Raw genomic sequence first — 16,484 nt, 5'->3', positions numbered from 1 at the left:
CCCCTCAATCCCACCAACATGCCTTTCATTGAGGAAGCTGAGCCTGGGGACTCTAGGTTGGGCTCTCCAAACTCTGGGGATGAGGCCGCCGAGGTGGTTAAAAAGTTCCTCGGTGGCAGGGCCCCGGGGGTGGATAAGATCAGCCTGGAGTCCCTTGAGGCTCTGGATGTTGCAGGGTTGTGTTGGCTGACGCAACTCTGCAATATCGCATGGACATCGGGGGCAGTTCCCCTGGATTGGCAGACTGGGGTGGTGGTCCCCCTGCTAAAAAAGGGGGACTGGAGGGTGTGCTCCAATTACAAAGGGGTCACACTTTTTTTTTAATTTTTATTTTTTTATTTAATATTTTATTAGGAGGGAAGGAGAGATTACAAGCAAAATTTTAACTATTAACGACATAGTATGCCATATGGTAAACAACTTCTTTGTGGCATCGATAGAAAAGAACAAAACACAGGTACAGAAGAGGTCAAAAGTATATAGATGAAAAAAGGCATACAATTTACCTCCTATGAGTATTTTTCTTTTTCTTACATAAGTGAACAAGACACAACATGTACAAACCTACTGAAGAAAAAATAAATTAATTAATGAAAACAGTGGGAAAGAAGGAAAATAAATAAATAAATAAATAAATAAATAAATAAATAAAAATAAGGAAAGGTGTAGGGTGGGCTGTATCACTCAATCCGGCAGAAGAGACTGAAGACAGTGAAAGAATGTCATGAAAGGACGCCATAAGTTATAAAATTTAGCTGAGCTGCCTTTCACTGAATATCTAATTCTCTCCAATTTTAGAAAAGACATGGTATCTTTAAGCCACTGACTGCTAGAGGGTGGTTTAGTTAGTTTCCAATGGAAAAGAAGACGGCGTCTTGCCAATAAGGAAGTAAATGCTAAAATATCCAATTGATTAGAAGTGAACTGTTTGTAGTTAACTGGAAGCCCAAATATGGCAACATGGGGAGAGGGTTTAATGACCACTGAAAGTATCTTTGACATTGTATCAAAGTAGGTCTGCCAAAAACTATGGAGTGATGAACAGGAATAAAACATGCGAGTTAAATTACAGGAAGGCGCACATTTCTCACAATTGTCAGAAACGGAGGAGAAGAATTGCGACAATCGATTTTTAGAGAGATAAACCCTGAAGAGAACTTTAAACTGTATAAGAGAAAGTCGAGCACAGATTGAACTTGAATGAATTTTCTTACAAGCATCATTCCACCAGTCCTCTCCCAAATTTAGACCCAGTTCGAGCTCCCAAGCCGCCTTAACCTTGGTAATGGGTGAAGAATCAAAAGACATAATTTCATTGTAAACTTTAGAGATATATGACCTTTAATGAGGATCCCAGCTCAGAAATATCTCCCAATGCAAGTTCGGCGGCCTGGAAGGGAAACCTGGAAACAGAGCCCTGGTACAATGTCTAATTTGAAAGTACCGGAATAGATGAGAAGGAGGAAGATGAAATTCTGATGAAAGGTCTGCAAAGCTGCTTCTTTGTAAAAATCATTACAACATGTCAGCCCTTTATTACCTAATGACAAAAAGGTTGGATCTGTGAGTGCTGGTTGAAACAAGTGATTCTTCATTAAAGGAGCAAGTGTAGATGCTGGGTTAAATTTGAAGTGCCTCCTAAACTGGCACCAAATTTTTAAGACAGAGTGAACTACTGGATTGTTTGTAAAACCAGAGGGGTTGGATGTAATAGGGGAAGTGAGAAGAGCAATTAGTGAGGTTTGGGAGCATGATTGTACCTCCAACTTCCACCATGGGAAGTCCAAGGATCCAAACCAAAATGAAATTTTGTGAATATGGGCTGCCCAATAATACAGCTGGAAGTTTGGGAGTGACAATCCACCACTGAATTTGCATCTATGAAGTGTGGATTTGCGGATCCTGGGTGATTTAAAACATTTTTAAAAACATTTAAAAAAAATGTTTTGGCAGAAACATTGGAAGACTACTGAACAAAAATAATAATTTGGGTAAAACATTCATTTTAATTGCATTGATTCTACCTATAAATGAGAGAGGTAAACTATTCCATCTTTGGAGGTCCAATTTAATTTTAGAAATTAAAGGCAAAAAATTAGCAGTGAAAAGAGAACTTAATGATCTTGTTACACTGACACCCAGGTACTTAAAACCAGAGCAGCTCAACTTAAATGGAATGTCAGAGTGTGAAAGCTTTAATGCAGCCATGTTGATAGGATAGCATTCACTTTTAGCAAAATTAGGGGTCACACTTTTAAGCCTCCCTGGTAAGGTCTATTCGGGGGTCCTGGAGAGGAGGGTCCGCCGGATAGTCGAACCTCGGATTCAGGAAGAGCAGTGTGGTTTTCGTCCTAGTCGTGGAACACTGGATTAGCTCTACACCCGCAGCAGGGTCCTGGAGGGTGCATGGGAGTTCGCCCAACCGGCCTACATGTGTTTTGTGGACTTGGAGAAGGCGTTCAACTGCATCTCTCAGGGAGCCTTGTGGGGGGGGTTCTCCAGGAGTATGGGGTACCGGGCCCTTTGATACGGGCTGTCAGGTCCTGTATGACCAGTGTCAGAGTCTGGTCCGCATTGCCGGCAGTAAGTCGGGCTCATTTCTGGTGAGAGTTGTACTCCACAAAGGCTGCCCTTTGTCACCAATTCTGTTCATTACTTTCATGGACAGAATTTCTGGGCGCAGCCAAGATGTTGAGGGGATCCATTTTGGTGGCCTTAGGATCGCATCTTTGCTTTTTGGGGATGATGTGGTCCTATTGGGGATGGGGATCAGTGCCTCCAAATCTGAGGCCATGGTCTTGAGCCGGAAAAGGGAAGAGTGCCTTCTCCGGGTCAGGGTGAGTGTCCTGCCCCAAGTGAAGGAGTTTAAGTATCTTGAGATCTTGTTCACACATGGGGGAAGAAGGGAGCGGGAGATCGACAGGCAGATTGGCGTAGCGTCTGCTGTGAAGCGGGCGCTGTGCTGGTCCGTCATGGTGAAGAGTCAAAAAGCGAAGCTCTCAATTGACCGGTCGATCTATGTTCCCACCCTCATCTATGATCATGAGCTTTGGGTCATGACCAAAAGAACGAGATCACGGATATGAGCAGCCGAAATGGGTTTCCTCCGCAGGGTGGCTGGACTCTCCCTTAGAGATAGGGTGAGAAGCTTGGTCATTCGGGAGGGACTCAGAGTAGAGCCGCTGTTCCTTCACGTCAAGAGGAGCCAGTTGAGGTGGCTCGGGCATCTGGTCAGGATGCCTCCTGGACACCTCTCTGGTGAGGTGTTCTGGGCACGTTCCACCGGGAGGAGGCCCCGGGGAAGACCCAGGACACGCTGGAAAGACTATGTCTCTCGACTGGCCTGGGAACGCCTTGGGGTTTCCTTGGAGGAGCTGGAAGAAGTGGCTGGGGAGAGGGAAGTCTGGGCCTCCCTTCTGAAGCTGCAGCCCCCACGACCCGATCCCTAATGAAGTGGAAGGAAATGGATGGGTGGATGGAGATAAAGAAACTTACGGAAATGTCACAAGGAAAATTATGGAAAAGACTCTACCAGTTGTGGTGGTAATGACTCTAAAACAGCTATATTTGCCAAGGGTGACAGAGTTATGAGGTTTAGGGTGTTTTTTTTTTGTTTGTTTTTCTTTTTTTTTAACATAGGGCCATGTTGGTGTTTGGATAGCTTAATTATTTCACTTTCAAATCTGAATCACAATTTGAGAATTGCTTTTTATTTGTATCAATAGTATCTTTGATATAAAAATGGCTGCACAGGAGCAAAGTTAATTTATGGTACCGAGAGCCTTACTTATTAAGTATTATTTTTCTGATAACAGGTTTTTCAGTTATCCTTTTGACTGAATAGCTGCTGTATTATGCCTGCAAGTATTTTGCATGTTTTATGCCTAAATTAGGTGAATTTATTGCCAGATCATTTTTTAATTTTGTCAGATCACACAGTAGCATTTATACCTAAAGCAAAAAAAAATTAACAATCAATCCAGGTGATCGGCAGAGATTGACCTCATTGGTGATTGGTATTGAAATCGGCAGCAGAAAACCTGATCGGAGCATCCCTAGTAGAGATAACAAAGGTTTTGGAAGTATCATAACTTAAACTTAATGCTCAAAGCACCAGAGTTTTCATAGAAAAATATCCAGATTTATGTGTGTGCGTGTTGTTTTAGAGGCTCTATATTGAAGATGGTTAAAAGCATACATTTCTGTTTTTCTCTATCCCTCTGGTCTCGGCTCCCACACAGTGAGCTGTCAACTAGTTGCAGTGCTTAGTCCCTCCCGTTTCAAACTCTTCTCATTAATCATTAATCATTCTCATCATTAGTTAAAGGGATAACTCTTATATAATTGAGATATTTGCTACCTTGCTAGTTTTTATTTATTATGATTCAGCCAAAGTACCATATTTTCCGCACTATAAGGTGCACCTAAAAACCTTCAATTTCCTCAAAAGCCGACAGTGCGCCTTATAATCCGGTGCGCCTTATATATGGACCAATATTGAGCCACAACAGTTCTAGCAACTACGGTAAGCAGCTGCCGACTTCATTTTCGCCCGTAGAAGAAGAAGCGCGCGGTGCATGTTGGGATAGTTGTCAGAACGCTGGTTTGTAATCTTAATAGATTACATACCAGCGTTGAAGGTCAGTCAAATAAAGTTTGACTGACCTATCTACCTACCGACCGTCTAGAATCAGGTCGCCTGCAGGTCATTTAGCACCATGTTCTCCACGAACATGCTGTGCGCGTACGGAAAAGGGTGACCATTGTCCGGCCACACCCCGGCCCAGTCGCGGAAGGCTCTCCTCACCGACCGGAGTCGGACTGTTTTGTTGACATTAACTTTAGTGCAGCTCCATCTAGTGGATGCATAATGTAACTCCAGCCTCTACTGTAGCGTCTCTTCTACGCGCCTTATAATGTGGTGCGCCTTATATATGAAAAAAGTTTTAAAATAGGCAATAGGCCATTCATTGAAGGTGTGCCTTATAATCCGGTGCGCCTTATCGTGCAGAAAATACGGTAAAATGATGAACTGCAACCTAATTTATACTGTTAATGTGTTTCTTCCTATTGAGCAGTGACAGTAAATCAAAGGTGTTACTTGTCTTTTGCTTTAAGTATTTACTTACTGAAGGGATTTTTTGTGCTGCAGAGTCACAGTTGGCTCCTCACTTCACTCTGTCGGAGCCTGTACCACTCATACATTTTGGACTGAACAATTGTTCTAACAATGGCTGGGGTGGACCCACAAATGTATTTATTTATTTTTTCTGTGATGAATGGCAGATTTACTTCATTCTTTGTTTCTTTCGCCTTTTCATATTGATACAGTTTAAATACAAGGGTTTATTTTCTGATTTTTTTCTTGGGGGGGTGTCCAATTCTAGACTTTTCCAAGATTGGGGGGGTCCGCACTCCCCCGACCCTTCCTGGGATTTCCGCCCATGTACTGTAGTACTGTTGCCTTGGATGATTTTAGAATGTATATGATGATTTGAAGTACTCAAATATGACAAAGTAGCAAAAACCTGTGAAGGGGTCAATACTTTTTCAGTTGCCGTTGTGGATCACAGTCGGCTAATTAAGACATCTGATGGGATTGATGAATAGCTCTCAGTTGGAACCAATGAGGAAGCCTCCACCACTTATAAATAATTTGTAAGAAAGCATTTTGTGTCCGTGGCCCCCAAAAAGAAACATTTTAACAGACCATGTTAATAAGCAATGTAAATACTGGACTGGATAATAAGCTAAACTGTAGGCTGATTGTAGTTTTCTTGTATAATGAGTCTAGGCTAGCTAACTAATTAACTACTTGTAATTTTATGACAACACTCCAGTCCAGACATAAAGAATATATTTTCGCTTTGAACTAACTGTGCATAGGTTTCAGTCAAAGAACTAGACTGCTTTGGTAAGTTTGCGTTTTGCCAGATTGTGTAAGCTAACACCCATTCTGTTGCATGTTTTCACAGGTTTGTTATAAGCAACGGTAAGACTAACCGAATTGGAAGCTTTGAGCTGTGCGTGGAAATTGTGGATCGTGTTCTGCCATCGCTAATGTCCAACAAAGGTCTCCAGGTCCCACAAGGTTCTGCCATGAGCCTTGGTCCAGAACTCCTCTCCTTATCTGACCCTGACACTCCACCCAGTGCTCTGACTTTTGTTCTGCGACAGCCTCCACAGTACGGGAAGCTGGTACTAGCCGGTGTCACACTGACTGCTGGCTCAAACTTCACACAGAAACATATAAAGGAGCTGGAGGTAACATATAGACATGATGGAGGACCATCACAGATTGACCGATTTGCTTTTACAGCATCCGACTCCTCCAGACGAGGCTTTCTGCTTGATGGACAGCTGCAAACAGAGCCTGTGTTTTTCACCATTCAGGTGGGGGATAATGGACCCAGTTTGCAACTTAATGTGATTTTTGTACCACATATGTGTAATTTGTTAGCAATGTAGAGTTCTAAAAGCTTCCCAATTAGCCTCAAACGTCCGTCTATTTTCAGATCAAGCCTTTGGATAAATCTTCACCAGAAGTAATAAGGCTAGTCCCACTTTGGAAACCAGAGCTGTTACCCGATGGCAGATATGTGATTTTTGTGACTTCTCAAGAGCTGAAGGCTCAGGATAGTGGTAGCAGAGAAGAAGAGCTGATATTCTGCATTGTTCGTCCACCATATTTTGGCTACCTTGAAAACATTACCACAGGTCAGAATAATTATGTGTTATTACCTGCCCTGCATGTAGATGCTTGTCTTTTCCCCTCGCTGCCATTTTGTTCTTTTCAGTTTGTTTTTTTATACCAGACTTATGGAAATAAATAGTGGTCCCGCCTTAGTTGCTCTGAGCTAGATAAATATTTGTCAAATATTCATTTAGCTAAATATGCCAAAGTTCTCCCTTCAGGTTGAGCTTACCAAAAGAACTATAGCCAGTATTATGAATTCACATGAGGAGTTTCTGTCACACAATCTGGAGCTCTCAAGTATTTAGCTAGCTCTGAGCTAGCAAAATTATGAGCTAGCTAAATATTTAGTTAGCTTACTCACTGAATATGTTTGGAGCTAAATATTTAGCTTGCTAACTAAATATTTAGTTTTGAGTAGAGGTGTGCCGATCGATCGGTCACCGATCATAATTGGGCCGATTTTCGTGAAAAAGTGCATGATCGGTGATCGGCGATCATTGGCTCTTTTACCGATACCGATCATCTCATTTCGCAGCCTGCCTGTGCAGCTGGTCTCCTCTTTCCTTCACTCTGCGCAAACGCGCAACAACAAATCCTAAGCGATGTGGAACTATAACGACTGAGTGAATGGGGAAGTTTGCGTGTTGTGGGGAAAATTGAAGCAGTCAAAATGCATCAACACAACGAAGCTAATACGACATAAAAACAGTGCCATACTTGACGGAGATTGGCTACATCGAGGCTCACACTGCAGTAAAAAAGACATACGGAGGATCAGATAGCAGGTAAAGCAGCGCACAGCTACAAACACTCACCCGGATTAGCATGACGGTCAGAAAGCTAAACAAATAACCCGCAAAATTATTTAAGTCTTCGAGCTGCGATGTCAGACGCTGGTTCAGCTCTCCTGTTGAACCGCTGTTACGCTACAGGTAGTAATATTTCACAGACGGAGCTTCGCTTCTTCTCCACTGGTAGTGACTCTCACACCAAACCTCTGCTTAAAGCTGCAGCATCTAACTTAAAAAAATACATTTTACCTACATATTAAAACTTTCGCTGTCCTAACATGAGACAGATAATCTCTAAAAAAAATAATCTCCCTGTTCTGCATAATTACTCCGCTCAGTCAGAAACAGCCAATCAGAGCTAGCAGTAATCAGCTAGCCGCCATGCTATCAGGAAGTTTTCATTCAGTAACTCCCCAGATAGCACAGAATCATTGAAACAACATTGAATCAACGTCAGCCAGAAACATTGAATCAACGTTGAACGCTGACATTGAAACAACATCGAAAGTGGTCGGTGACTTGTATGTTGAATCAACATTAGGGTTTCAACCATTACTGACATTATATCAATGTTGATTCAACCATCATCTGTATGTCAACTTATATGCCTATTTGTGTTGATATTACATTGAATCAGTTAGGAATCCACGTTGATTCAACCATTATCTGAACGTGGATCTGCATGCATATTTGTGTTGATTCTACATTGAATCAGTTAGGAATCAATGGTGATTCAACCATCATCAGAACGTGGATCTGCATGCATATTTGTGTTGATTCAACACTCATTTGACTATGGATCTGCATGCATATGTGTTGATTCTACATTGAATCAGTTAGGAATCAACGTTCATTCAACCATCATCTGAACGTGGATCTGCATGCAGATTTGTGTTGATTCTACATTGAATCAATGTTGATTCAACACTCATTTGACTGTGGATGTACATGCAGATTTGGGTTGTTTTTATATTGAATGAAAGCTAAGGATTTATGTACATTTTACATCTGATAGGTCTACATCATAACATGCCACTAAAAGTTTCTTCACTGGTGTTAAACACTATATTATTGGCAGATGATGGGTAAACTGTGTACAAAAGTTTAAAAATGACAACATGGGTTTGATTTAACATTTTATTTAAGAAAAGAGGGACATATCTTTAAACATATTTGATTCCTTTTTGACTGTCAAAACAACAGTCTGTTGTCCACAGAAGAACAGAGTCCATGAGGTTAAGCTTTGTACTGTATGAAGTAGGGAAACAGTACAAGTTGTGGTAACCCCAGTTTGACTCTGGTTGGCGTCACTTTGATTCCTTGCGATGTCTTCCTCTCATTCTGGCGCATAATGAAGCCACTTCTTGACAGTTTTGCTGCAGTCCTCAAGAGTCAGCTTTCGGTCAAACTGCAGAGCAACAGCTGAAAAAAATAAAAGTGAGGAAGGTGCCGGTTAGAAATATGATAAACATTTGAAAAGTTCTGAAACACAATGAAATATTAAACAGTGTACTGGTTACAGGTCTGAGAACAAATACAAACCATATAGTTCCCCATGTACACTCACTGTTAAATTAATATCTTAATCTCTCATTAATATTTATCTTAATGTTTACATATACAACTACATTTACCCATCAAACTGCAGTATAGTGTAGGATTTATGATATTGATATTAAATCTATATTTAAAATAAAGGGCTGTTTATCAGAAAACCTAACAATAAAACTCAGGGAGGATCAGGTTTATTTAACACACCAGAGACAAATAAATAGAACAAAAGGTGATTTATAGTGTAGTTGGAAAAATTATAATTTTTACAGAATAAACTTCCATCAAATAGCTGGTTCAATCTTCCATCAACTACAAATATTTCCAAATAAGTTGATTAAATTCCTTAAAAAGTGTCTATATGCTAATAAAGATCCCACACAAGTAACAATAGTCCAGTTCAATTTAACCAGTTACCAATCCAAGAATCAACAGACTGAATCAGTCATTAGCAGGTTTAGTTCAGTGTTTCACCTGCCTTACATGTTAAGTGTTTCCCTTCTGCCTCACCTGGATTGAATCTGTGGATGATTAACAACCTTCTGCACTTCTTGATGGCTGAGACGGTCATGTAATCATCCAACTTAGCTGTTCTGGTACAGAGGTTCATTTAAGCACGACCCTAAGCATATCATAATAAAAAGTTAAAAACAAGTGATTACTATCACAACAATTTAAAGCCCACCTGGACCAGCCAGCCTTACACTTTCTTGTCCACCACATGCTCTCCCAGACCAAACAATAGGCCCCACCCTATTTTAAAAACTCAAATCCCACAAAATCTCACAGGATTTCATACTTAGGCCTGGAGTGGTGGGTAGGATGAAAATAATACAAAAGGAGACATGACCTCAATTATTAAAAATATCCGTTTTGCCCCAAAATAACCAGGATTACTATGGGCACAAAACAATGCCCTTATTTTTCAATAAACACATTTAAGATCAAAGTAATATTGAAAAACTTACCATAAAAGTGCTCAGCGGAGAATTCAATTCAGAAGCCGGTAGCAAACAAGCCAGCAGCAAAGTGGCTGTTTGGTTGGGACAAACCACTAGTGTAAAATTGGGGAGGTGGACTGTACAACTCCTAGTAGAGACTTGTAGATGTTTTTGTGTCAACACATTATGCAGTCAGTAATATTTACAGACAAGTAAGAAAATGTACAGATAGGAATCACAACCCACTGTTCTCAACATGTAGTGCTTAATTTGAAACATGATTAACCCCCATCTAGTAATAAAATGTTCTGACCCAGAGCTCAAGGAGGGGGAGGGAAGAAGGGATGAGAGGGGGTAAAGAGGAGAAGGTTGGGAGGAGCGGCTGGGTGGGGGAGGTTTGGGAGGGAGTAGGGGGAGATGAGGAGGTGATGAGGGCTGCAACAAACTGCCCAGATTGCACACAACGGTAAATCAACATTGAATTATAATCAGAAGGGTTGATTTTTGGTTGAGGTCAACAACTGACGGTTGATCAACCATCAAACAACCATCCACCTCTAGCCAAGTAACCAATGTTGAAACTGTGTCATTGAATCAATGTTGTTTTGTGGTTGAAATCTCATGAATGAAATGCTAATGTCTGATCAATGACTGATCAATGTTGAATCAATGTTGAATCAATGTCAGCTGTTTTGCCACACCCCTTCCCCTCCTCTCCTCCTCATCAGAGCTCTGGGTCAGAGCATTTTATTAGTGAGTGGGGGGTATTACATTCTAAATTAACCTCTGTCAAGGATAGTGGGTGAAGATTCATTTCTTACATTTTCTTTCTTTTTCATAACAAAGTCCTACTGACCATTTGAGTGTGATATATTGACACAAAAACATCTACAACTTACTACAAGGAGTGGAGCGGTCCACCCCCACTATTTACATGAGTGGGATGTCCCAAACACACAGCCACTTCGCTGTTGGCTTGTTGGCAAAAGATGTTAATTCAATGTTGAATTGCCATCATGTGCAATCTGGGCAGGTGCAGAGCTATGGGGGGGTGGGGCTGGGGATGCGGTTTCAAGTCGCTTAAATGTCTGATTATAGACTGAGAAAGTCTACCGCCTGTTGAGAAAGGTCTATTTAATGTTAAAGTTACTTTCCCTCAATGGAATATATACTAGTCAGTCCCAGTGACTGTTTCACTCACGGTTTAGCCGATGTGTTTCCTGGGTAAAGATCAAACAAAAAACGCAGACCAACCTCCCCGCCCCTCGCTCAACAGTTTCTGGTAGCGCAGGCGATAAACGTCAGGGGCCTGGTGATTCGTTAGGGGTCCGGTAATTAGCCCCGCCCCCCGGCCCAACGCTGACTTGTTCCGCTAGTGAATCTGGGTACAGAACGGAATCACAACTCAGTGTTGTCAACACATAGTGCTTAAGTTAAAACGTGATTAAGCCTCACCTAAAAGGGGTTGTGCTGTGGTGGCGCAGGGGTTAAGCACAAACCACAATCAAGGCCTCAGTCCTCAACACAGCTGTCGCAGGCTCAATTCCTGACCTTGGCAACCTTTGCTGCATTACCCACCTTCCTGTCAATTAACTATCAAATAAAGGCCACTAGCCAAAACAATCCTTTAAAAAATAAAATGTGAAAAATGAAAAACCCTCACTTAAAATTAAAGTTTCACCCGATTGAGGGGTAGATGGGCCCAGGTGGGGGGAAAAGAGGTGTGTGTGTGTTTTTGGCGGGTGGAGGGAAGGGGGTTGGGCGTTTGAATGGCAGGCGGTGGTGAGGGGTGCAAAAAACACCTTACATTGATTGAACACTTTGATTACTAGTTTTTCCCCAAACCTTATCCTCAAGGCAAACTGACCTGCATGCTTTCAGTTCAGCAAAACCTTGTTAATCAAATGTTAATTAAAATCATGTGTGCTGAATTAGGGAAATGCCTAAAACTTGCAGGGCAGTGTGCCTGGTGCCGGTGCTGAAAAACACTGGATTCGATGTGGCATTTCAGTCAATGAATGTTAATTGGCTAGAATTGAATGGTTGTTTGATGGTTGATCCAGCTTCTGTCGTTGACCTGAACCATACATGCAGCCTTTGTGATCATAATTCAACATTGAATTAACATTGTGTGCTATCTGGGTAGTTCTTCCCCAAACCTTGACGTCAATCAAACTGACCTGCGTTTTTTCAGTTCAGCAAAACCCTGTTAATCAGGCGTCAATTAATATCATGTGTGTTGAATTAGGGAAATGCCTAAAACTTGTAGGGGCTGGAGGACCAGTGGTGAAACGCACTGGATTCGACGTTGACATTTCATTTATTTGATGTCAACCACAAAACATTGATTCAATGTCACAGTTTCAACATTAGTTAATTGGCTAGAATTGAATGGTTGTTTTATAGTTGTTTGGTTGTCGACCTCAACCAAACATGCAACCTTTGTGATGATAATTCAACATTGAATTAACATATTTTCCAACAAGCCAACAGCGAAGTGGCTGTGTTTGGGACATCCCACTCATGTAAATGGTGGGGGTGGACCGCTCCGCTCCTTTTAGTAAGTTGTAGATGTTTTTGTGTCAATATATCACACACATACAGTCAGTGAGAATTGTTATGAACAAGTAAGAAAATGTACAGAAAGGAATCACCAACCACTATCCTCTACAGTGCTTAATTTAAATGTGATAACCCCCACTCAGTAATAAAATACTCTGACCCAGAGCGCTGATGAGGAGGAGAGGAGGGGAAGGGGTGCGGCAATACAGCTGACATTGATTCAATATTGATCAGATGTTGATCAGACATCAGCATTTCAGTCATTAGATTTCAACGACAAAACAACATTGATTCAATGACACAGTTTCAACACTGGTTACTTGGCTAGAGGTGGATGGTTGTTTGATGGTTGATCCACCATCATTTGTCGTCTTCAACCAAAAATCAACCATTAATCAGACTTCGGCATTTCAGACATCAGATTTCAACCACCAAACAACGTTGATTCAATGTCACAGTTTCAACGGTTTGATTGGATGGTTGTTTGATGGTTGATCCACCGTCATTTGTCGACTTCAACCAAAAATCAACGATTCTAACTATTTTTCAATGTTGATTTAACATCATGTGCTATCTGGGTCTGGATTGTTTATTGTAATGGAACCTGTTTTTGCCTTTGAATGTTAAGTTTTATACTTGAACTTTTTGGCAATGTTGAGAGGTTTTATTTTGGCTCTTGTATTATTTAGCCTCTTCAGAGCCTTCATATGTTATCAGTCTGTTAAAGATAGTATTATCAATAGCAGTACAATTTATGCCTGTTTTGTGTAGTTTTCTTCTTGGAAAAAGTTATTAAAAACAAGTTTTTGTCTAAATTAAGGTGAATTCATGGTTCCTTTTTCCACATAATGTAACTGGTAGTGTTTATGATAAAAAATAAATAAATAATAATTATGTGATCGGTATCGGTGATCGGTATCGGTGTATCGGCCCTCATGGGTGATCGGTATCGGTATCGGCAGGAAAAAACCTGATCGGCACATCCCTAGTTTTGAGCTAAAAATTTAAACTGGAGCTAAGTATTTCAAACTAAATGTTTCATTAGCTTGCAGATAACATGACGAAAATATGACTGACTTAATAATCCAAATTACGGCTGTTAACTTTTGACTGTGACTTTATAAATGGAACCCCATATGTTACATAGAAAAATGTACAATTGGGTGAATCAGCAGGTGTCTAACTGTACTACATTTATCATTGTCATTAAAAAGTACAAAAAAATGAATTAATCCACAGTGGTTGAAGAACAAGGGTATAAAAACGACCAGTTGATCTGCAGCCCTGCAGCTTCATTCAGATAACGCAACACTCTTTCACTGTTCTTCACAGGTATGTTTGTGTTAGAGCGTTTCCCTCAGATAGAGCTTAACAAAAGAACTATAGCCTATATTATCCATTCGCATGGTGAGTTTCTGTCAGACAGCCTGGAGTTCAAAGTGTCTGATCCTTTAGGCAACATGGGGCCCTCTCACATGTAAGTTATGCTCCGTTTCACTTTCAATCTGGTATTTTAGGTGATAGATTAAATTAGCTCTTGTGTTTTCTCCATGCATGTTCCTTGTCTTTGCAGCCTTGAATTCCATTGGAGTAGGGTGGAGTTTTCTCTTCCTGAGTCCTCATCATGTGAGGAGCAGGGAAAGTTCTCCCTGGACATCATTCGAAATGGAAACTTGGCAGAATCATCATATGTCACTGTCAAGGTCAAATTTTTAAAACTCACAGTCATGCAAACATTCAGCTGCTAAGTTTGAACTAGGGATGAACCTATCCACTTTGTTAACTTCCGATACAAATATCTGAGGTTCATTATCAGCTGACACAAATTCTTATCAAAACAGAAAAATAGCACTTATGAACTAAGTACTATTTTATTATTATTATTATTATTATTATTATTATTATTATTATTATTGTTATTATTAAAACAATAAAGAAACTTAAACTGACAAAAACAATAGGTTGACTATCTTAGTCATCCATCCATCCATCCATTTTCTTCCGCTTATCCGGGGTCGAGTCAGGGGGGTAGGAGCTTCAGAAGGGAGGCCCAGACTTCCCTCTCCCCAGCCACTTGTTCCTGCTCCTCTGTGGGAACCCCAAGGCGTTCCCAGGCCAGCCGAGAGACATAGTCCCTCCAGCGTGTCCTGGGTCTTCCCCGACACGCTGGGTCTTCCCCAGCGCTGGGGAGACACACTGGTGTTCGGACTGTAAGCACAGACAACAGTCAAAACCCACCTGTAGGTGGAGGGAGGCTACGCTTTCGTTCACTGGAGTAAACCCCAACGTACAGGCGACAAGATGGGGGGCAACAAGTATGCCCACTTCTGCCCAAAACCTCTAACCGTGGGTAACTCCAGAGTGGAAGTACGTCCAGCCCCTCTTAAGGAGACTGGTTCTAGAACTAGAGCCATGCGTCGAGGTGAGGCTGACTATTTCTAGCCGGAACCTCTCAGCCTCGCACACTAGCTCCGGCTCCTTCCCCACTAGAGAGGTGATGTTCCACATCTCAAGAGCCAGCTTCTGCAGCCGAGGATCAGACCGCCAGGGTCCCCTCCCCCCTCCCTCAGCTGCCGCCCATAACATATTGCACCCGACCCCTTTGTCCCCTCCAACAGGTGGTGAGCCCATTGGAAGGGGGACCCACATCTCCTCTTCGGGCTGAGCTCGGCCAGGCTCCGTGGGTAAAAGCCTGGCCATTAGGCGCTCGCCATCGTGCCCCACCTCCAGACCTGGCTCCAGACTCGTGCCCCAGTGACCCGCGTCCGGGCGAGGGAACTCCAGATCCAAAGTTCGTCTCCATCATAAGGGGTCTTTTGGCTGCGCTTTGTCTGGTTGCTCACCTAGGACCTGTCTGCCTTGGGTGACCCTACCAGGGGCATAAAGCACCAGACGGCATAGCTCCTAGGATCAATGGGACACTCAAACCCCTCCAACACGATAAGGTGCCAGCCCAAGGAGAGGACTATCTTAGTCAAGTATGCAAAAATAAACTGCAACTGTAATGAAAATATTTTCATTACTGGAAATATTTTTTCTTAAGTTACTGTATAGAACTGTAAGAGCACTTTTTGCACTTTATTAACAAGCACTTTATGTAGCACTGCACTTTAAGCATTGATTTGCATATTGTTTTGTGAAATTTTAGACAGGATCGGAAGTGATCGGCAACAAGAATGAGTCAACACGCTGATCTGCTAGAATAAATGTGTCTTTTATTCCCCACAGATTACAGCAAAGCAGTGCTGCACAGCAAAGCAATCATTCACACACTGATACGTGATGCTATATATATTGTCCTCTAATATATCTTTCGCTCTTACCTTGACACATGGACTGGAGAGCCGTCAGTCCAGGCAGAGAGCAGCATTCACGTGGCCCGGTGTCCGTACGCGACCCACAGCAGACTCTGCCAAGACGAGGGACTTCCTCGATTTTATACTCTTTAACAAGCATTCTTGCGTGAGAGTGAAGAATTGCCACTTCCTCTCTCCCAGGCAGATTCTCCAAGAATAGTGCAGCTACTTCCCTTTTCATATCTGACCACTTATTCCCGCCATTGTTTGAATCAGGTCAAAATGACCTCTTCAAGGTACAACACGACCCTCACTATCGAACTCAGAGCAATCAGGTTATGAAACACAGAATGACCATTCTATTGTCCATGCGTCCAAAAATATCTAGCACGAACTTAGAGCGTGATCAGCTACGTGACAACCAGCCACTGTCCACGCGCTTAAGTCGTGTACAACAATACCTATCACGAACTCAGAGCATGATCAGGTTATATAACAGATTATGAAGGTTACATAAAGAGTATATAAGACATTATCAAAGTACAAATATAATATTTCTATATCATTCCACCCCTTGGTCTTTAATAATTAATTTTGGAAATACTGTCCCCAAGGCTCCTCAACTCCATACAGTCCATTATTCATA

The 16,484-nt window shown here is 41.8% G+C and overlaps 1 protein-coding gene and 1 long non-coding RNA gene across 4 annotated transcripts in view; one reads left to right on the top strand and one right to left on the bottom strand.

Moving 5' to 3' along the window:
* The window catches only part of frem1a (Fras1 related extracellular matrix 1a), a 102,372-nt gene that overhangs the window by 51,078 nt on the left and 34,810 nt on the right, over positions 1 to 16,484 (top strand). For all 3 annotated transcript variants that reach the window (XM_088015451.1, XM_088015449.1, XM_088015450.1), the window contains exons 24-27: positions 5,976 to 6,393; positions 6,516 to 6,717; positions 13,875 to 14,019; positions 14,116 to 14,245. In XM_088015451.1, the coding sequence (XP_087871577.1) occupies positions 5,976 to 6,393; positions 6,516 to 6,717; positions 13,875 to 14,019; positions 14,116 to 14,245 (895 nt within the window). The remainder of the gene's footprint in view (positions 1 to 5,975; positions 6,394 to 6,515; positions 6,718 to 13,874; positions 14,020 to 14,115; positions 14,246 to 16,484) is intronic.
* LOC148153849 (uncharacterized) lies at positions 8,612 to 9,768 on the bottom strand. Its single transcript, XR_015766068.1, has 2 exons — positions 9,550 to 9,768; positions 8,612 to 8,910 (listed from the first exon to the last, which is right to left on the bottom strand). It is a non-coding gene; the product is annotated as an uncharacterized LOC148153849 (long non-coding RNA).

Source organism: Poecilia mexicana, unplaced genomic scaffold (genome assembly GCF_051168715.1).
Source record: "Poecilia mexicana isolate PSO_F unplaced genomic scaffold, ASM5116871v1 scaffold_18, whole genome shotgun sequence".
NCBI lineage: Eukaryota > Metazoa > Chordata > Actinopteri > Cyprinodontiformes > Poeciliidae > Poecilia > Poecilia mexicana.
This window is presented reverse-complemented; position numbering and strand designations above follow the sequence as displayed.